Source organism: Phaseolus vulgaris, chromosome 6 (genome assembly GCF_051622355.1).
Source record: "Phaseolus vulgaris cultivar YP4 chromosome 6, ASM5162235v1, whole genome shotgun sequence".
Classification (NCBI taxonomy): domain Eukaryota; kingdom Viridiplantae; phylum Streptophyta; class Magnoliopsida; order Fabales; family Fabaceae; genus Phaseolus; species Phaseolus vulgaris.
The window spans coordinates 32,952,878-32,972,398 of NC_143503.1; the positions used below are offsets into that span (position 1 = coordinate 32,952,878).

Consider the following 19,521-nt stretch of genomic DNA (forward strand, 5'->3'; position numbering starts at 1 on the left):
AAAAAAATTAAATTTATAAAAGTATTGTTATGAAAAGTAAAAAAAAAATTAAATAAAAAATTAATATAAAAAAAATTGCTCCAAAAACAATGTTGTTATAATAAATAAATAAATAAAAATATTAACATATTTATACTCACTAAATAAAAAAATTATTTAAAATACCAATTAAACAAAAAAATATGAAATTAAAAAAATTCTTCATGTAAAAAAAATACACAAAGTAAGACATCGGTTAATGTAATGGATAACTGATTTAAAAACAAAATACAATGAATATATTTGTATATACCTAAGTAAATAAAAAGGGTTCGGTTATTTTTATAAATAAGAAAATATTCGGTATATATAAAAAATATATTGCCTCTATCGGTTTAGAGTGTTTTATCTATGACATATCCGTTGCTGACGTGGCCCAACGAGAAAAGCGATTGCCTCCACTCTTACACAATAGACAGACACATCGAAATTTGGATGTGGGAAATTGAACACTTTTTTTTTTGTTCAGAAAACCATACTTATACCTACCGAAATTAAGTACATTTTATAAAACAATAAGAAATTTTATAAAAAGAGAAAAAAAAATTAAAAAAATAAGGTTCCATTTGGTTATTCCCGTGGCCGCACTTTTGCAGAACCACGTAGTTCTCCTATTTATATTCGTCATTATACATCAATGCCTTACTGCTGGGAAGTGTGCTGCTCTTTTCTCCCACCTTGTTACTCACACACTCTTTCTCTTCTACCTTCTCTCATGGCTCTCTCTGCATTATCATTCCCTCTTCATCTCAGACAAACAACATCTGATCCAAAAGCATCAACCCCTTTGCCTTTGCCTTCTTCCCACTCTCATTTCAGTGTAGATCTGCTCACACAATCCTCACGCAGACACACCCAGGTTAGCACATGCATGTCTTTTATTCATGCAAGCAATCCTTGTGTGCTTAAAGGGTATCAGTATCATAGCTTTTAATCAACTCAATTCTGCTTAGTCATTCTCTTGTTCCTCCACCATTTCCATTTTTTTTTGTATTGCAGAGATATGGTTGTTGGCTATAGTTTATCAGCTTTGTCTTATTTTGTTTTATTCTTTTTTTTTTCTCCTGTTTTGTTATTTTCAAGAATCAAAATTGAAACAGGACTTGCTGACAGAAATGCTGGTCTTGTTTTGGATTGTTGTAGGTGAGGAAAAGACGACATGGGGTATGTGCTTCGCTATCAGAGACGGGAGAGTATCATTCACAGAAACCACCAACTCCTCTGTTGGACACTATAAACTATCCTATTCACATGAAGAATCTCTCTGACAAGGTACCGTGATTGAAAGCACATGTATATTTATATTTATATTTATATTTATGCGTGTATGACTTATGCTGCTTATTGTGCAACAAGGAAGATAAATATCATAGGTGTGTGAAAACTTGATTCTTATAATCTGAGCATTATGCAGGAATTGAACCAGCTTGCGGAGGAGCTGCGTTCTGATGTTATTTTCCATGTTTCTAGAACTGGTGGTCATTTGGGATCAAGTCTTGGCGTTGTAGAACTCACTATTGCCCTTCACTATGTTTTCAATTCTCCCAAAGACAAAATCTTGTGGGATGTTGGTCATCAGGTTTTGTTTTTTATCTTCTTTGGTGTTTTTGTTGGTACTTCAACTTCAACTGCATTTCTTTGGGCTGACACTTGATCAATTAAACAATTTTGCATGAATCTTTCAGTCTTATCCACACAAGATACTCACTGGTAGAAGAGATATGATGCATACCATGAGACAAGCAGATGGACTAGCCGGGTTTACCAAACGCTCTGAGAGTGAGCATGATTGTTTTGGCACTGGTCACAGCTCTACAACAATATCTGCAGCACTGGGTAGTTCTTCTATTTCCTGTCAGTGTTTTACCAAACAATTTTTTCTGGACTTAGCCTCGGCAAACAATTAGTTAAAGAAAATATTATATGAATTATATCTACTCCCTAAATTTTAATTGGGGATATGTGATCGAGCATAATTTCTATAAATTTCACATTTTTATAGATATTTCTTTCAACATCACAAGGGAATGTCATTCTTTATTTCATTAATTTCAATTCTGAATATGAAATTAAAGATTTTACTAGTATTCTTAACTACAAATAATTCAATCAATCAGTTCATTTAGTTGAGTCTAATAAGTCAGAAATAATCTCTCTTCTTGAGCCTTACAGACCTATGACTTGGTTTTATGCATATGCACAATAGGATTTTGTGTTTAGGCTATAACATCTGACATTTTTTTTCTGCATAAACAATAGGAATGGCTATTGGGAGGGATCTGAAGGGAGAGAAGAACAACGTGGTTACTGTTATAGGTGATGGGGCCATGACGGCTGGTCAAGCTTATGAAGCCATGAACAACGCTGGATATCTTGATTCCGACATGATTGTTATTCTAAATGACAACAAGCAGGTCTCCCTACCAACTGCTGATCTTGATGGTCCCATACCACCTGTAGGTGCTTTGAGTAGTACTCTCAGTAAGTTACAGTCAAACAGACCTCTCAGAGAACTGAGAGAGGTTGCTAAGGTGAGAATACAGGTCACATGTCTCTATAAGGACTTGTGCAGCTGCAAAGTATACTGATTATGTACAAAATGAGTTTTCTTTTTGCAGGGAGTCACCAAACAAATTGGTGGCCAAATGCACGAGATAGCTGCAAAAGTTGATGAATATGCGCGTGGCATGATCAGCGGTTCTGGATCAACACTTTTTGAAGAGCTTGGACTTTACTACATAGGTCCTGTTGATGGTCATAGAATAGATGATCTTGTTGCCATTCTTAATGAAGTTAAAAGTACTAAAACAACTGGTCCAGTGCTGATCCATGTTGTCACTGAAAAAGGTCATGGATATCCATATGCAGAAAGAGCAGTAGACAAGTACCATGGTAAAATTGACTATCTTTGAATGGACCAAATACCTCCAAGCCCTTAAAGACAAAGATATGAAGTCTAATCTGTCACTTTGGACACTTTCTGTCTATCACCATGATTTTGCAGGAGTAGCCAAGTTTGATCCTGCAACTGGAAAACAGTTCAAAGCCAAGGAAACCACCAAATCAATAACATCATGCTTTGCAGAGGCTTTGATTGCAGAAGCGGAAGCTGACAAAGACATTGTTGGAATCCATGCTGCAATGGGTGGTGGAACTGGTATGAATATGTTCCTTCGCCGTTTCCCAACCAGATGCTTTGATGTGGGGATAGCGGAACAGCATGCTGTTACATTTGCTGCGGGTCTGGCTTGCGAAGGTCTGAAGCCTTTTGTTGCAATTTACTCATCATTCATCCAGAGAGGATATGACCAGGTGAGCATAATTAACAATTTTGGTGTTCTTTTATCAGTCACAGATAACGTGATGAGTTACTGTTATCAATGCTAAAGATGTGTTGTGTGTCCATTTCAAGGTGGTGCATGATGTAGATTTGCAGAAGCTGCCAGTAAGATTTGCAATTGATCGAGCCGGATTCGTTGGTGCTGATGGTCCAACACACTGTGGTGCATTTGATGTGACATTTATGGCATGCCTCCCTAACATGGTGGTTATGGCTCCCTCTGATGAAGCAGAGCTTGTTCACATGGTTGCCACTGCTGCTGCCATTAATGATCGACCCAGTTGTTTCCGATATCCGAGGGGAAATGGTATTGGTGTTGAACTACCACCAGGGAATAGAGGCATTCCTCTTGAGGTAAGTTGGAATTCAAGAGATACCCTTAAGGAGATAATTAAGAACACAAAGTGTGCAAACCAGCTTAAAATTTGTGCTGTGACATTTTAACAGATTGGGAAAGGTCGGATACTAATTGAAGGGGAAAGAGTGGCCTTGTTGGGCTATGGATCAGCTGTTCAGAGCTGTGTGGCTGCTGCTTCCTTGTTGGAACATCATGGCTTGCGTGTAACAGTGGCGGATGCTCGTTTCTGCAAGCCATTGGATCATTCCCTTATCAGCAGCCTTGCAAAATCACATGAGGTTTTGATCACTGTGGAAGAAGGATCTGTAGGAGGATTTGGATCTCATGTTGCTCAGTTCATGGCCCTTGCTGGCCTTCTTGATGGAAAATTGAAGGTAAAATGGTGATCCATGATAAATGTACATATTTTTTTTAAATGTTTATCAGTTATATGTAGCTGAAAACTCATGTGGCTTTGATTTACAACTGCAGTGGAGGCCAATGGTTCTTCCTGATTGTTATATTGACCATGGATCACGGGATGACCAATTGAAGGAAGCTGGTCTCACACCATCTCACATAGCAGCAACAGTGTTCAATTTACTTGGACAAACAAGAGAGGCACTAGAGATCATGACATGAAGAAATGCAAAGGATTTGGCAACTCAAATTTTCATTTTCCCAGGATAAAAAGTAGCATGATTCACCTAGTGTAATACAAGTATGTTTGTATAAAAATAATGCGCATGGAAGATGCATTACGGGTGTTTATTGGTTAGGAGTGTGTTCAGTCGTTCGTTTGAATGAATCTGACCAACTTCACAATCCAACCAAACCATCAAACCAATAAACTTTGGTTTGGATCTCACTCGAATCATATCATCATAGCGAACCAAACCAATTACATTCAATCATGCCATTTTCTTTATTATCAATTATTGTTGCCAATGAAGTTTTATATTATTCATATTCATTTTAGAAAAACTCATTTACTAAACTGTTTTCAACAATTTATTTAAAATTATTTCATGATAGGAGATATATCTATAAACTGTTTTCAACAAAATAAGTCATGAAAATAACTTGCTATTTTTTTTTTTATATAATGAGTTTTGTATGAAAATTAAAATCTTTCAAAATAGAGAAAATTCTATGCGAGTTTATGCTAATATAAATTTAATTTAAATGGACAACTATTGAGATAATACAAACAATGATAAATTTACATGGGTTATTAAATAATGTTAAAATTCTCATATTTTCTACATCAGCTCATTAATCAATGAATAAAATAACTGATATAAAAGTGGATGTTAAGGTCTTGAGAAGATTATTGGTGATTGAAGAAGTGTGCAAACATGTTCGGTCATCCATAGAGACAAATAAGGAATGTTGTCGCACAAAAATACTTTGACTGTGTTTTTCCTCCATTGTAAAGAAAATTATTTCTCACTACAATTTCTTTAATTTTTCTATTTATAATGCGTCCATAGATAAAGATTATTGAATTTTAATTATTTAAAAAAAATTGCCTATTAAAAAAATCATTTTTTTAAATATATACTTATTTCAATTTAAATAATTAATTTAACTGTAAATCAACATGCCAACTGCTTTGTACATTTTTCTTTCAAGATTAGGTTGTTAATTTTTAAAGAGAAGGCGATAATGTAATGATAAATAGTAGAGTGGTTTCAACATAAGAATTTGAGTGTTTAATGCTTACAATTAAAGTTTTTCTAATTTTTTAACTAATTTATTTTAATTATCATAAACAAACTCAGATGAAAAATAACTATACCTTTAGTAATCAACAATAGACGTGCTACTATGTGTGTTAGGATCAGGAAATCTCAAGCAAATTTTTCTTCACTCAGTATCAACCTTACAAGTGTTCTTGTTTCTGCATGGAAACATCTTTTTGAAGTTAAGCATATGTTAGTCACATACCAACTTCAAACTTCATGAGTAAAAACCTTGAGAATTTGTTGTTTTTATTTAATACACCAATAAATTTTAAGTACATACAAGATTACAATTCAAGTAATAATTATTCCTATATAATTGAGGAGTTGTTCTATGAATGAAATGGTTGTTAATGATTTGTTTCATAAAGTTAAAAGTATATCAAATGCTTAACAAACAAACTAGTAATAATTGCTTAATCAGTCATCTATGAAATAATAAGTGTTTATGCATTAATGAGAATTGATTATGTGTTAATTAGAGAAACAACTTACAAATTTCTCTAAATATTTGAGTTTTGAGAATTTTTTTATAAAGAGATGATAACAGTAAAAACGACTATTTTTCTAGTTTTAATTATAGGAATATTATGTGAATAAAAAAATTATAATCTAAAAATTTATGTGGAGGTTGTGTGAGTATTTGAATTATTGTTAGATGTGAAAGTTCTCATGTTAAAAAAATAAATTGTTTAAGATATATATTTCTTGAAATGACAATTTGGATGATGTGGATCAAGTATTTATTTTATTGATTTGTCGTTCAGTTAGTATTCTAAGGGGTGTGAGTAGCAAATTTCAAACTCACTTTATCATTCAAGTCCGATATACATTAGTTGGCTTATGAAAGCGTGTTTCATGGAAATATCAAGACAATTGCTTCCTGCACGCAAGAAAATTTTAACATGTACTTATCACTGACGCAAAATAACTAATATGTCCTTTTTAATTTTTAAATATGAATGGGGTGTGTAGGTCAAAATGTATTTTGTATTTGAAATTCTTGAATATATTTACAAATTTGGGTTTCTGAAACACTTTTCCGGATTAGAACCTTTTGGAACAATCTTTCTAAATTTTTATTTTTTGAAATCCCATTTATAGAATATGTTTTTGGATTTTGTTTTAGATAATTTTTTTCATAATGTATTATTCTTTATATGCTGGATTTGTGTTTTTAAAATGAAGTTTTGATTTTTCAATTTATTCCAAAATTTAATTTCTATAACATACAAAATGTATTTTTCGATTTCAAATTTACTTTTTCTCGACAAATTTTGAGAACGAAAGCAATTATGAAATTTTAGAGCAGTAAAAAGAATAATCTCAAACAGATCAATCTCTTTAGACATTTTTTTAGGTAATCAAAGACACCAACTTATACTTTTCTAGTACTAGGGTTTCAAATCACTCAATGATTATTGAAACCCATTCTATATTACAATCATCCCTTGGTTGTGCATAAATATGTTAGGTTACAGACAAGACACCTCCAAGTAACTTATCTTTCTATAGTATTAGTTTGCTAATTTTTACATCAAGATAATTACTCCTTTATGCCGTTCATTGGATAAACATCTTCATCTTCTTCACCTGAAGAAGATTTTGTTGGGTACTTGAGTATATATGTTTACTTTTTTTTAGACAACTAAAAATTGTTCTTAGTTTATGATGTAACAAGGATGTCAGGAAGGTACAAGATGACCGTAGGACCATGCTTGTCAGTGACAGATATACCATGATTTGATCATTGATTATGCTAAACACCCATAATTATTAAACTTTCCATAATTCATAGTGCTAATGTCAACTTGGTCCTCTAATTTTTAGTCTAGTATAATGCTGAAAGGTGTGTAAAAATTGAAGAGAAAAAAGGCCAAGCAAATATAATACTGACACCACATGCATGTCCATTATCCACACTCACTAGTCAGTTTCTGATGTTGATGCCAGCGTCGGCAGATCCTAGGATGTACTGTGAAGTGAACATCACTGTGGATAAACATGTTTCTGTTCATATCCCGAAATCTAATAAGGTTCTAGTCTTTGGCCGACCAGCAACCGACACTATTGGCACGTGTGTTGAACTGATAAGGAACGAATGTTCTGAGACCTAACATTTCTTTTAACTACAAAATGACACATGTAATTGCAACAAATCTTACCAACATGGTTTGAGCAGCTTGTTCATTATATCATGAAGTGCTAAGTATGGGTGAAATTGAGCACATTGGTGACAACAAGTTTTGTAGCTCATTTTTCTTTGAGGAAGAAATGAAAGGCGTGGATGTTTCATCTTGGTTGCTCATTGAGGACAGTGCAGATTCTGAAGGAGACACTGGCTTCTTTAGTCTTTTATACCCTAACAACATAGTTGCTAACACTGGCTACAATGAGGATGATGCTGAATCTTGTACCCGTGACACTGCTGGTACATGTGGCCTATGTGGGGATGGTGAAGGTGGTGAAGATGAAAACGGGTATGGTGAATTTTGCGGTGATGAAGACGAAGGATGTGGTTCAGGTTGGAGCAACTCTACCATGTGGCTGTCAGATGCATCCTTGGAAGTAGAATGCTCTTCTCCTTTGGTGGTTGAAGATGAAGTGGAAACAAGGATTGTGAAAGTGAATGTGAATGATGTTGAAGATAAAATATTTTGGGAGACATGCATGGCAGTAGGGTACCCTTGAATATGTAAGTTCATTTCACAGAGCTTGTTCATATAGACCAAAGGTTACATACACACATGTTTACTTTTCCTGTTCCAGTCTCTTTTGCAGGTACTGAATAGTTTTAAGGATTATTTCAGTGTTTCAGTTGAGAATATTGCACATTGATAGAGAATTCTGTACACAATTTGTTGTACTATAGTGCTTGTATAAGAATTGCTTTTGATGATCCAAGGATAAAGGCAACTCACTCCTCTACTATCTTTTGTAAACTTTTAAATTCAAATGATTTTCTCTTTTGAAAGATCTATGGGATTACAAAAATAATAGAAGATATTTGCATCTCTATTGAAGGTTTGGTGAAAGATAACTTTGAAAGATCTCTTTTGTAAGTTTTTCATATATTTTAATTGGTGTCTTAAATTGTTGGTACATATCATCTTTTTGGTTCTACTTGATTATATTGGTTGAGTAATGAAGTCTAGTGGTAGAATTTTATAGTTAGTTGTCTTAGAATTTCTGTTTTTATGAGCTTTGATTTGTGTAAAGAGTTTTTTTTTTTAAAAATGTTTAATTTAATATTTTTATTGAGATATTTTTTAAATATTTTTATTTTATTTATTTTTTACCGATAAAAGAAAAAACTGATTTGCATCTCCCACCTAAGTGATGATATTTGCAGAAAAATTGTTGTTCCTTGGTTTCCTTTCTATGTTAATTCATCACTGCTCTAAATGCTCTTTATTTGCATGTCTTAAAAGCTCTAATGATAACTCATACCAAGCAAGTGATATCTAATTGTAATCTTAAAAGAAATCTTTCTTCTTACTCGATCAAATCATCAGAATAGACACTCTCAAATACATATAAATAATGCTAATGCATGATTACTATTATTAGTATATATTTTTTCATCCAGATTTTTTGATTTACTAAAAACAATAGATGAAAGAAATTTGGCAGAGAAGAAAACAGGATAAAAGCAAAGTAAAATTTAAAATTACTTTTTCTGTACTTTGTCTTTTTTCTTCAATTAAATAAAAAATCATTATCAATATTTTTTCCAACACACATAAACTTATCACTAAAATAAGCATAAGATGAAAACAAATTCAATTGTGGAGAAATAAATCACTGATGGAAAGATCTTTTACTAAATTGTATATATACATACATAAAAAGAAAGAAAAAAAAAAGACTTTGAGGTGACCAAAGTCAACTATAGAGAAGCATAAAAAGAGAATAAATTGAATGAATAATTTAATTTATTATATAATCATAAAAGCCCAAAATTGAATTAGAGGTGGAGAAGGCAAAGAGAATTGAGATGGTGGGTGAAGTGTCAATGTCCAACCAATTGAAAAAGACCTAAATGGGCCACATAACATAACACCATATTCATAAGATGTAAACTTTTTATTTTTTATTTTTTTAATTTATATCTTAAATTATATTTATATATATTTTTCATGCCTTGTAAGTTGAATAGAGAACATCACGTGTTTGTCTAGAATGAAGGAAACATGACACCTCATCAAAACAATAACAATGTTGTAAATAGTGAGATAGTGTAGATATATATGTAAGAAGCTAAAACAGAAATTTCACATAATCATTGTGTTCCATCAAATTTATACTTAAGGATTTTAATATTTTTCTTCTCTTTGATAGCCAACATTCATTGATGTCAGAACAACCTAAGACGGAGTCGTTATACCTGTGTTATTCTTTTTATGTCGAAGACATGCTTCCAAAATATATTATTTTATGAGTCAAATACACATGTATATTTATAATTATTATAATTGGTTAAATATTTAAAGGGTTTTTGAGATATTTTAAATTTCACATTTTAGTTATATTTTAAAACTTCAAGATTTTTCTTATAAATTTCTATCACATTGGACCTATCAGAATTTAAATGGTTTGTCGACACCGATATTTGTTCAACACATATTAATAAAGTGTCCAATTTAAAAAATATTTATTAGATTTTTTATAATTCTAACATAATAACATAATTTAAAAAATAGAAATACATTTATTTTTTAAAAACTCAAATTTATTGTATAAATTTTTATTATAATTATAAAAATAAAAAATAAATCATTTTAAACTAATCATAAAAAATATTTTTTTACTAAAAAAATCTGAAACATATTTTTGCAGATAAATATTTATTGTCAATTTATATAATTTATAATTATATTATATAGATTTATGTTCTCAAATCCTATATTTTAAAAGTTATACATATTTTCGTGTAAAGTATATGCATGGATATTAAACACATTTTGAATTTTTGTTAAAAAGAAAACTGTTTTTGGCACCTAGAGAATAGAAATTTATAATGTTTTTCCAACAATTTTTTTTATCTTCAAATATATTATCCTTAGAATAACTTTAAGTTTTTTCCCGAGAAAAAAACTACGCAAACATCATTATGTTATGACAAATTGGTGATTTCCTCTTTCTCAACTCTGCTGAATATGATTTTATTTTTTATATGTTTTGTATACAAATTAACTATTTTGTAATCGTTAAAAGTTTAAATAAATATAATTTCGTCTTTAAAATTTTAAAAAAATCCTCTGTTAAATTTTTAAATGAATAATTTTAGTCTCGTAAATTATATGAAAAAAATTATAAAAAAATATGATATTAGTCTCAATTGTTTTTTCAAATTAAAAATATTGAATAGTTATTTTAAAATTTAAAGGACTAAAACTTAATTTACTTTAAATTTTATGAGCTAAAAATATAAGTAAAACAATTTTTTATCAATTAAAATAAATATAATATATAATCCTTAAAAGAATTATTATTAAAGTCAATAATCTTCTTTTTTCTTGGAACCAGGAGTTCCATGTGATTGGGGTAAGTTCACTTGGTCTTCATCTATTCCGCCTTCCAAAACTCTAGTACTCTGGAAAAATTTTCATGGGCGACTTCCTACGGATCAGCATATTCAAAATAAGGGTTTGCATATATGTTCTATGTGTACGCTTTGTGAAAAGCATGAAGAATCTATTCAACATCTATTTTTTGAATGTTCTACTGCATTACATATTTGGAGTTGGGTTCGACAGATTTTTCTTACTTCTCATTTCTCTAATAAGGATGATCTTCTTTCTTTTATTAAGAGTGATGGTAGTCCTTTGGTTAAATTGATTAAGCTTGCTGTGACAACCTTTTCTATATGGATGATATGGCGTATGAGGAATTATTGAAGTTTCTAAGGCTATTTCGGTAATTAAAGATTTAACTTGTCTAGTGGAAAATTCGTCTAAAGCTTCAATGAAGAATGATATGTTGGATTTCAACGTGATTAAGTTTTTTGGTATTAAGACTTGTAGTGGGAAAGTTCTTCGTCCTCTTCCTGTTAGATGAGAATTTTCTTCACCAGGTTGGGTTAAAATTAACACGGATGGGGCTGTTAGGGGGTATCCTAGTCTTGCTACTTGTGGAGGTATTTTTCATGGGAGTATGGGAGAATTTATTGGTGCTTTTTCAGGGTTTCTTGAAGTTAAAACTGCTTTGGTTGCTGAGTTTTATGGAGTTATACATGCTATGGAGGAAACTCAAAAGATGAGACTTACTAATGTTTGGCTTGAATGTGATTCGGTCTTAGTTTGTGCCGCGTTTACTGCTAGGACTAATGTTCCGTGGATGCTTCGTAATCGACGGAATTCTTGTCTTACTTACTGTGGGACAATCAGGTTTAGGGTTACTCATATTTTTCGGGAGAGGAATGCATTTGCTGATAAGTTGGCTAATTTAGGGTTCATTCATAGAGAATCATTTCATTGGTATAATAGACTTCCATCTAGTATGTTCTTAGAATTCTTTATGAATAGGTATAGTCTACCTATGTATCGTTTTTGTTAACATGTGAGTTTTGGTATAGTCCCCCATATTTTTGTATTTTCTTTCTTTTTCTTTTTTTTAATAATACTTTTTTATGTGATGGCAGATGATTGTTGTTACTTGAGGTGTCAGCCTTGCTGAGATGTCAAGTTGCATAAAGATGCCTAACATGAAAACTTTTATAAAAAAAAAAAGAGTTAATAATCTTATTATATCCGTTAGTTTGTGATTGAAGAATAAAACAAAACTAAATAATATTTTTTTTACCAATGACAGCAGTAAACTAAAAAAACCTATAAATGAAATTGTAAATTTTTAGATAACAGTGACGTTTAATATAATGTTTTAAACCTAAATTAAAATAATTTATAAATAATAGATAAAAAAATGTATATTAACTATGCACTAAAATTAATTTTTTTATTAAATGATATAATGACAATGACATTGAATTACTTGTTTATAGCTTTTTACTGAATGTATGATTAGATTAAATTTTCAGCGAATATATCAGTTTGTTTTAATAAATTTACCTAAACTAGTATAAAAGTTGACTTCCTTTGTCATAACTGAGAGCAGGATAAGAAAATTTCAGCTATCAACTTTTTATTTATTTAATTACAAATAATTATTTTATATTCATCTACCTACTTTGCTTTAACTCTTTTTTTAACACTTTCCCATCACATTTTGTGGCTTCTACTCCATGAGCTTAATTAATAAGAACTCAAAAAATCCTTTTACATTAAGTTGTATGAAAAATAGAAGAAGAGTTGTAGACTTTGACATTAAAACGTTTAAGGAAATGAAATCTTGGGACTTAGGAGACTTTAGGAAACAAAGATAAGAAATTGGAAGGAACTTGGAAGCAACGCAGAATTGCGTATCAGAAACATCAATCAATGTCATAACAAAACTTAATTTGTTTTTTTATTATTGTTTACTATTAAGATCTAAGAACCTTTTATACTGTCACTTAATTCTCTACATTCTTAACAAACTGACATCATCTTCCTTCCATGACCGGACTTGGACCGGATTTATCAGACCCTACAACGAACCGGACTCACGAAACTACTCTCCTTTTATTATTTGAGTGTTTTCTACTCTTTCCAATTCAACCTTCGTCTCTCTTTCAGCTTAATTAATAATTTTAAATTCACAATTTCTGTTTCTAACTTTCTTAAACAGTCAAACCAACTCTGTTATTACGTTGTATCTATTTCTATGAGTAAGGAGGGATCTAGATAATATTTAAAATTAGTTGTATAATTGTTGAATTATTTGCTTTCTTATTTTTTATTTTAAGTTTTATTTTTTAATTGTTAGTGCTTAATTGGATTAACTTGAAAAAGATACTACGACCAAGTAAATATTAATGAAGAGTGTATTTTTGTAAAGCTAACAAAAACATACCTTACTCCTTTGTGGAGTCTTTCGTTTTGATGGATTGAGTGTTAATTGATTTCTAGCATAATTCATGATTTATAAGAAGATATATTGATATATTGAAATATTGGTATGTTAGAATATTGGTATATTTGAAGAATATCTTTAATAAATTAATATATTTCACTAAATTAGTGTGAGTTGATTTATCGGAGATGTTATCTGGAATTATGATTCGTAAGGAGTTTCCATAATTGTTATTATTGTCATTTATTGAACATATTTAATGTATATTAATGCGAGACCGAATAACATGACTTGTCCGTACTGACTGCTACATTTCCGTAAATTGTAAAAAAAAAAGTTCTCCTACCTAAATTATGAGTGTAATGTTTATTAAAAACTTATTTTGTTTTTTGAAAACATTTTAAAACTATGATAAAATAATTATGGTTTTGTAGGAGCGTAAATTTAAATTTCATTTAGTGTAAATTACTGTGAACAATTGCGTTACTATTAACTAATAAAAGCATTTGGGGTTTGAGAAACACAAGAGCGGAAAACAAGGAACGTTAATGTTTTGCGTTTGTGTCTTCTCCTGTGGAATCTGAGAAGTTTGTTGAAGAAACAAAAGAAAGAGAGTGAGCATTGTATTTGGCATTGCTTTGCTTTTGATGCCTCTTTAAATTTCAGAGTTAAGCTTTTCAGCTTTTGCGTGCTTCATCTTATCTTATGACAATCACAAACTGAAAATAAAATATTTTTAAATATAATGCTGTTAAAGTAATATTTTTTTAAAGAAAAATTAACACTAGAATTGTGTTGCTTATAATGATTTAAAAAAAACCTAATTTAATTTAAACAAATACTCGAGTACACGATTTTTTTATTTAAAATTAGTTATCCTAAAGACATTTTGCTGATAAAAAAAATCCTAAACACAAACTTATTATTTTTGTAAAAAAGTACATTCGAATGTTTTAATATTAAAAGTCTAGGTAGAAAAAGTGACGCAGAAATTCAAGAATGAAAAAGATTCCGTACTGTGATAACGTAAAAATTACAGAAATAATGTAAAATAATTTCAAGGGAAGGAACTGCAGTCTTCAATAGTTGCTTGATTCTTTTTTTGTTCAATCTTTGTTGGATTCTATTCCCTTCACTTATCTCTTTCTCTCTCCTTTTTATTTTTTTCTTCTTATGCTTTTCTCTTTGGTTTTTTCCCCTCATTTTGCGCTTTTTGATCTTTGTAACTAGCTATAATGCAAGCTCCTCAACCATCACTCACTGATGAAGCTCCCGAGATTTCCCATCAGGTTCTCTTACCATATCTTGCATCTTTAACATGCCAAGTTCTTTTCTTTTTCACTTTATTGTTTCTCCTTTGCCTTTTTCATTTGATTTTACAACTCTTCTTTATATCCCCTTTTTATTTTGATTCTTCATATGGCACTGGATTATCTCCCTGTTAGTTTCCCATTCATGTCTTTTGATGGGTATGCCATGCAGTGACTGGTGTTTGATTTTTTGATCCAATTAAGGGGTTTCTAATTTTAGCTTAGTCTGCTGTTTCTACTTAAGACTGTTCTTGAAAAGCCCGTGTTTTTAATTGTTTTCCTTAAACGTTTGTCAGTTTCAATATTTAGAATGTTGTTCGATCGGGATCTTTAGCATGTCAACATGTGTGTATGTGCTGTACTTGTTGGTTTTGTTGTTTCAATTATATGAGGGTAAAGGAGAAGAGGAGGGAGAACATGCATGTGCTCTAACCGGTGGTGAGAAAGTTTTGATTTTAAGATTTTTTAGATCCTTGAAGTTGATGCATCAGTTATGTGCTCTGACGGATAATGTCGTTTGCAAAAGGGGTTCTGGATATGACCTTTTCTTCTTAACTTCTTTGACATCTTGCTGTGTTTTGATTTACCAGTTTGTGTAGAGCAATTTATATGTTTTTGCCTGTTTCATTGGTTTAAGCACTTGATTCAATTGTTCAATCTCCGTGTGAGAAGAGGACATCTAGTAATGATCAACTTGATAAAGATAATTAGTTATTCATCATGGAACTAGATTTGAGTGCGAACTTTTGATGTGCTTGCATTTTAGTTATTGCATTCTTGATGCTTTTCGTAATATTTTTGCTATATTATCCGCTGTTCTTTGCTAAATTATGCCAAACTGCTGGGAGCCTGGCACAAGCTTTTGTTAAAGTGTCCTTGTTACATGCAGGCTGTCCCACTGCGAAACAAAGAAGTTTCAGATAGTGGACCCGGTGGTAGGCGCCCTGATATTTCACTTCAAGTTCCTCCTAGACCTATAGGGTTTGGGAGCACTAGTGGTGTGAGGGCTCTGGATCATTCTCAAAGTTTCACTAAAGGGATATCATCATCAAGAGGCTTCTTGCGGGCCTTGAGCTTCAAAAGAAAAGGAAATGTAGTGGATGGAGAAAGAAGCAGCCTACTTAGTTCAGACCCCAAGACAGCTGCAGACAGTTCTAATATGGCCTCCATATCTGAAATTGCATGGAAAAGATGCACTTCTCTTCCTGTTACACCTGCATCAAATCTGTCTCCTTCAGTCGCTACACCCATTTCTGCAAGGACATATACTGAACAAATTAAGCCACATGTAAGTTATCTTCTAGTTTGCTTTATTTAAATATTTTCAAGATGAAATTTTGTGCTAACTGTACCTGTAGCCATAGAAAAAGAGAATCACATTTAAAGGTTATATTACCCTCAGGAATCAGGATATTGTTCGAACATGCTATCAAAGAAATTTTCAATGGTGTATTTTATAAAGCATGAAATTGAAAGTCATGTTTAGTGCCTTCTTTAGCATATTTTAGATGCATGATTGCATAAAATTAAGGATTGCCTTTGGTATAAAAAAAATTAGAATAAAGAAAATGCCTGTTATCTGTAATTTTGTATGCAGAAAGAGGTTGATCGTTCTAAGGTTTCAAGGTCCCTTTCTGTACCTGGACGAAATCTTGTTATTGTAAGATCTGTCTCTTTTTCTACTCGTAGTGAACAGGAGCAACAAGATCCAAATGATGGTATGTTATGCCGTAAACTCTATTATTACAGTTTCATAGTCCTACTTTTTTCCGTTTTTCATTATTAAGCTTGAAGATATCTAATAATTTTCTGAAGTTTGAAATTTTTTTAAATCCCACCTCCAGTGACATTTCCCCACATCACCATGTTCATTTGTTTGATGGATTTGAGTTTAAAAGTCTCTTAAAGTGGATTATTTGATGTTAAGGTTTCTGTTAATTGACTTTTATCATAAACAAATAATTCAAGTCAAGGGTTTGACACCTTATCATAATCATTCTATTGGGTAGAAATTTTCTTGATCCGTGGGCGAAGTGTGAAAATGTTGTTTGTTGACAACTGACAGAATGAGGGAATAGTTCTGTTATTTTTTGAACCATTGAAGTGTAATTAACACTGGAGTTACTTTACATGTTTTGTAGCACATATCACATTTGAAACTTATAGGAACTTTCTATACTTGGCCAATTAGATCAAATAACTCCTGTGCCAGTAGAAGTTACTTCCGATGAGGAAATTCCTGAAGAGGAAGCAGTGTGCAGGATATGTTTTGATGTGTGTGATGAAAGGAATACCTTTAAAATGGAATGCAGTTGCAAAGGTGACCTGAGACTGGTACATGAAGAATGTTTAATTAAATGGTTTAGCACAAAAAGAGACAAGAAATGTGATGTATGTAGGCAAGAGGTTCAGAATTTACCTGTAACTTTGCTTCGTGTGACAAGCTCGATTCAACGACAAAACAGACAGACGCAAGGTCAGCAGAGCCTACATCCAGAGTCAATAAGGTGATTTGAAAACCATTTTCTCAAATAAAGCAATCCATTATATTCCATTATTTACCATACACTTTATTTTTTGGTAACTGTATTATTTAGCATGGACACTTTAGGTGTCTTCAATTGAGCCAGATGACGTCCCGTCATTCATGAAACCGACCTCATCTAGTGAAATCCTTTTGTATTGTTGTATAAGCATTTGATTGTTTCTGTATTTCAGTCTTTTTTGGCTAAATTTCTTAAACTTATTTGCAGCGCATGGCAAGACTTTGTGGTGCTTGTCCTGATCAGCACAATATGCTACTTTTTCTTCCTTGAACAGCTACTGGTATGCCTATTTCCTTTGACAAATGACTTCTAACATCCATCATTGAAGAAATCTTCCTTGTGTGTATTATCTCCTTTATGGTTTGAAGGTTATTCTTACTTTTGGACATTTCTTGCTCTTTTAACCCATTAGGTTCATCTAAAGCATAGAATTCATATGTATAGAACAGAGCCAAGACTTGGAACTCAACATGTTTCCAATATATATTTTACTAAAGACTTAGGGTAACAGAAAAATGAGCAGTAGCTACTCATGCATAATTTCAGTTGTGTTACACCCTTTCACTGGTAGAAAGTAGGCTAACTGAGGAGGTAGTATTAGAATGTTTGTTGTTATGAGGTGTTTCTAATTTTTCTTTCTTTTTCTGACATTTCGTTGTTCAATAATAGTTGGTTTAAATATTGCTTGCTCTATGTTGTAGCTTCCTGAATTGAAGACTCAAGCTATTATTATTTCGGCACCATTTGCCTTTACCTTGGGCCTCCTAGCTTCTATTTTTGCAGTCATCCTGGGTAACAACCTTTTTTTTTTGTTTTTTTTTTACGAAATGATTTTTTCTTTTGAATTTTAATTGTATCTGTACTACTTGTGTTGTTTGCAGCAATTAAGGAGTATATATGGACATATGCTGCTCTCGAGTTTGCCCTTGTGGCTTTAACTGTGCATCTATTTTATACAGTGGTGAGTACGAATGTAGAAATTTCTTGTTCATTTCCCATGATTGATGCCAGATGAAATATCAACTGAAATGTGAAGGCAGGAAGATGTATGTTTCCCTTTTAAAAAATACCAGGAAAGAAAAAAATTTACAATTTGTAGAAGGAAATATAAATTATGTGTAGTAGTAGATATTAGCAGTCCATCAAAAACATTTCAGAATCTAGTTACAGTGATGTTTTCTTTGTGATTGAAAAAACTATATCCCAGATCCTTAGTTGATTACTTGACTGACTCAGGTGTACCTTTGATATGCTAAAGCTTTTTGACTCTGTTGCAGTTGCATCTGATGGCCATATATGCCATACTACTTTCATCAGTTTTGGGTTTTGGAATTGCTATGACCATCAACTACGCATATATCCAGTTTGTCACTTGGAGGCTTCAAGTCTCTCATGATGATCACCCAGTATGAATCTCCTCACAAGAGAAACAGCTTCATGGATTTTTTTTTCTCTGTATCTACTGACATGATGACCTGTCACAATGTTTACTATGAACCTTTTGTTTGTCAATCAATACCACTACCATGTAGTATATTTTTTTCCAAATAAATATCATGAAAATGTATAAGCAAGGAAAACAGAATCTTTTACAATTTTCTATGAAGTTATCAATTTATTTAACCCAAAACTTTTCTGTGAGAAAGTTAAGAAGCAACAAAAAATTCTCCTTGCTATTGCAGGCAAGCTTTCTGGTTTTGCAAATAACTGATGACAAGCATCTTCCCTGGTTACATTTTTCATCCGTTGAAGATACCAATGCTGCATGAGAGCAAGTAAATACTTGTTTTTTCACACTTAAACATTGTATGTGTATATTGTTATTTCAGAAATTTAAAATAGAAAAAAATACAAAAAAGTGACATTATTATAGGAAGAGGTGCATAAGACGAAACAAAATCACCGCAGATGTGTATGCCGGTGTTTATATCTGTATTACAAGTACTAAGGAGTGTAATCTGGTTCAACAAACCGTGTGAATCACAGAAAACTTTTTTTTAAAATAAAATATTATAGATGTCAAATCATTGAAAAGATTTCTTTGACACTAATATTTTAAATTAAAAAATAACACAAGTGTTTGTTACTGTTCACATAGGTATTGGAAATTATTCATTCCCAACTTTTAAGAGTTTTATATAATTCTTATTAATTTTGATATAAATATATATAATAATGAATAAATTTGTAACTAAATTATATAAAAAATATTAAAATAATAATATTGGAGGTCGTAATATGATTATATAAA

At 31.6% G+C, this 19,521-nt stretch overlaps 3 protein-coding genes across 4 annotated transcripts; all 3 read left to right on the forward strand.

Annotated features, from left to right (window-relative positions):
* Nucleotides 1-662: 662 nt before the first annotated feature.
* LOC137832332 (putative 1-deoxy-D-xylulose-5-phosphate synthase, chloroplastic) lies at nucleotides 663-4,683 on the forward strand. The gene is made up of 10 exons (XM_068640434.2): nucleotides 663-898; nucleotides 1,183-1,311; nucleotides 1,454-1,618; nucleotides 1,725-1,875; nucleotides 2,299-2,570; nucleotides 2,658-2,931; nucleotides 3,044-3,351; nucleotides 3,452-3,733; nucleotides 3,827-4,111; nucleotides 4,209-4,683. The coding sequence occupies exons 1-10, from the start codon at nucleotides 677-679 to the stop codon at nucleotides 4,356-4,358; spliced, it is 2,238 nt and encodes a 745-aa protein (XP_068496535.1). The 5' UTR covers nucleotides 663-676; the 3' UTR covers nucleotides 4,359-4,683.
* A 2,928-nt stretch (nucleotides 4,684-7,611) lies between these two features.
* LOC137833160 (uncharacterized) lies at nucleotides 7,612-8,505 on the forward strand. 2 transcript variants are annotated; one of them, XM_090303586.1, is made up of 2 exons: nucleotides 7,612-8,156; nucleotides 8,243-8,505. In XM_090303586.1, exon 1 carries the CDS (start codon nucleotides 7,673-7,675, stop codon nucleotides 8,150-8,152), a length of 480 nt encoding a protein of 159 aa, XP_090159712.1. In that variant the 5' UTR covers nucleotides 7,612-7,672; the 3' UTR covers nucleotides 8,153-8,156; nucleotides 8,243-8,505. The 2 variants fall into 2 exon arrangements, with proteins under 2 accessions (XP_090159712.1, XP_068497621.1); XM_068641520.2 differs by having other exon boundaries at nucleotides 7,613-8,156; nucleotides 8,231-8,505.
* Nucleotides 8,506-14,369: 5,864 nt separating this feature from the next.
* LOC137832335 (uncharacterized) lies at nucleotides 14,370-18,900 on the forward strand. The gene is made up of 8 exons (XM_068640436.2): nucleotides 14,370-14,703; nucleotides 15,614-16,012; nucleotides 16,322-16,442; nucleotides 16,916-17,231; nucleotides 17,478-17,550; nucleotides 17,972-18,062; nucleotides 18,152-18,231; nucleotides 18,548-18,900. The coding sequence occupies exons 1-8, from the start codon at nucleotides 14,650-14,652 to the stop codon at nucleotides 18,680-18,682; spliced, it is 1,269 nt and encodes a 422-aa protein (XP_068496537.1). The 5' UTR covers nucleotides 14,370-14,649; the 3' UTR covers nucleotides 18,683-18,900.
* Nucleotides 18,901-19,521: the final 621 nt, after the last annotated feature.

What these genes read in the sequence shown, in the direction of transcription:
- LOC137832332 (XM_068640434.2), top strand. Translation starts at nt 677, where the DNA reads ATGCCTTACTGCTGGGAAGTGTGCTGCTCTTTTCTCCCACCTTGTTAC. An exon ending in TGAAGAATCTCTCTGACAAG is followed by an intron (nt 1,312 to 1,453) that starts GTACCGTGATTG and finishes AGCATTATGCAG; the next exon opens with GAATTGAACCAGCTTGCGGA. An exon ending in AGCAGTAGACAAGTACCATG is followed by an intron (nt 2,932 to 3,043) that starts GTAAAATTGACT and finishes ATGATTTTGCAG; the next exon opens with GAGTAGCCAAGTTTGATCCT.
- LOC137833160 (XM_090303586.1), top strand. Translation starts at nt 7,673, where the DNA reads ATGGGTGAAATTGAGCACATTGGTGACAACAAGTTTTGTAGCTCATTT.
- LOC137832335 (XM_068640436.2), top strand. Translation starts at nt 14,650, where the DNA reads ATGCAAGCTCCTCAACCATCACTCACTGATGAAGCTCCCGAGATTTCC. An exon ending in CTCCCGAGATTTCCCATCAG is followed by an intron (nt 14,704 to 15,613) that starts GTTCTCTTACCA and finishes TGTTACATGCAG; the next exon opens with GCTGTCCCACTGCGAAACAA. An exon ending in TGCATCTATTTTATACAGTG is followed by an intron (nt 18,232 to 18,547) that starts GTGAGTACGAAT and finishes ACTCTGTTGCAG; the next exon opens with TTGCATCTGATGGCCATATA.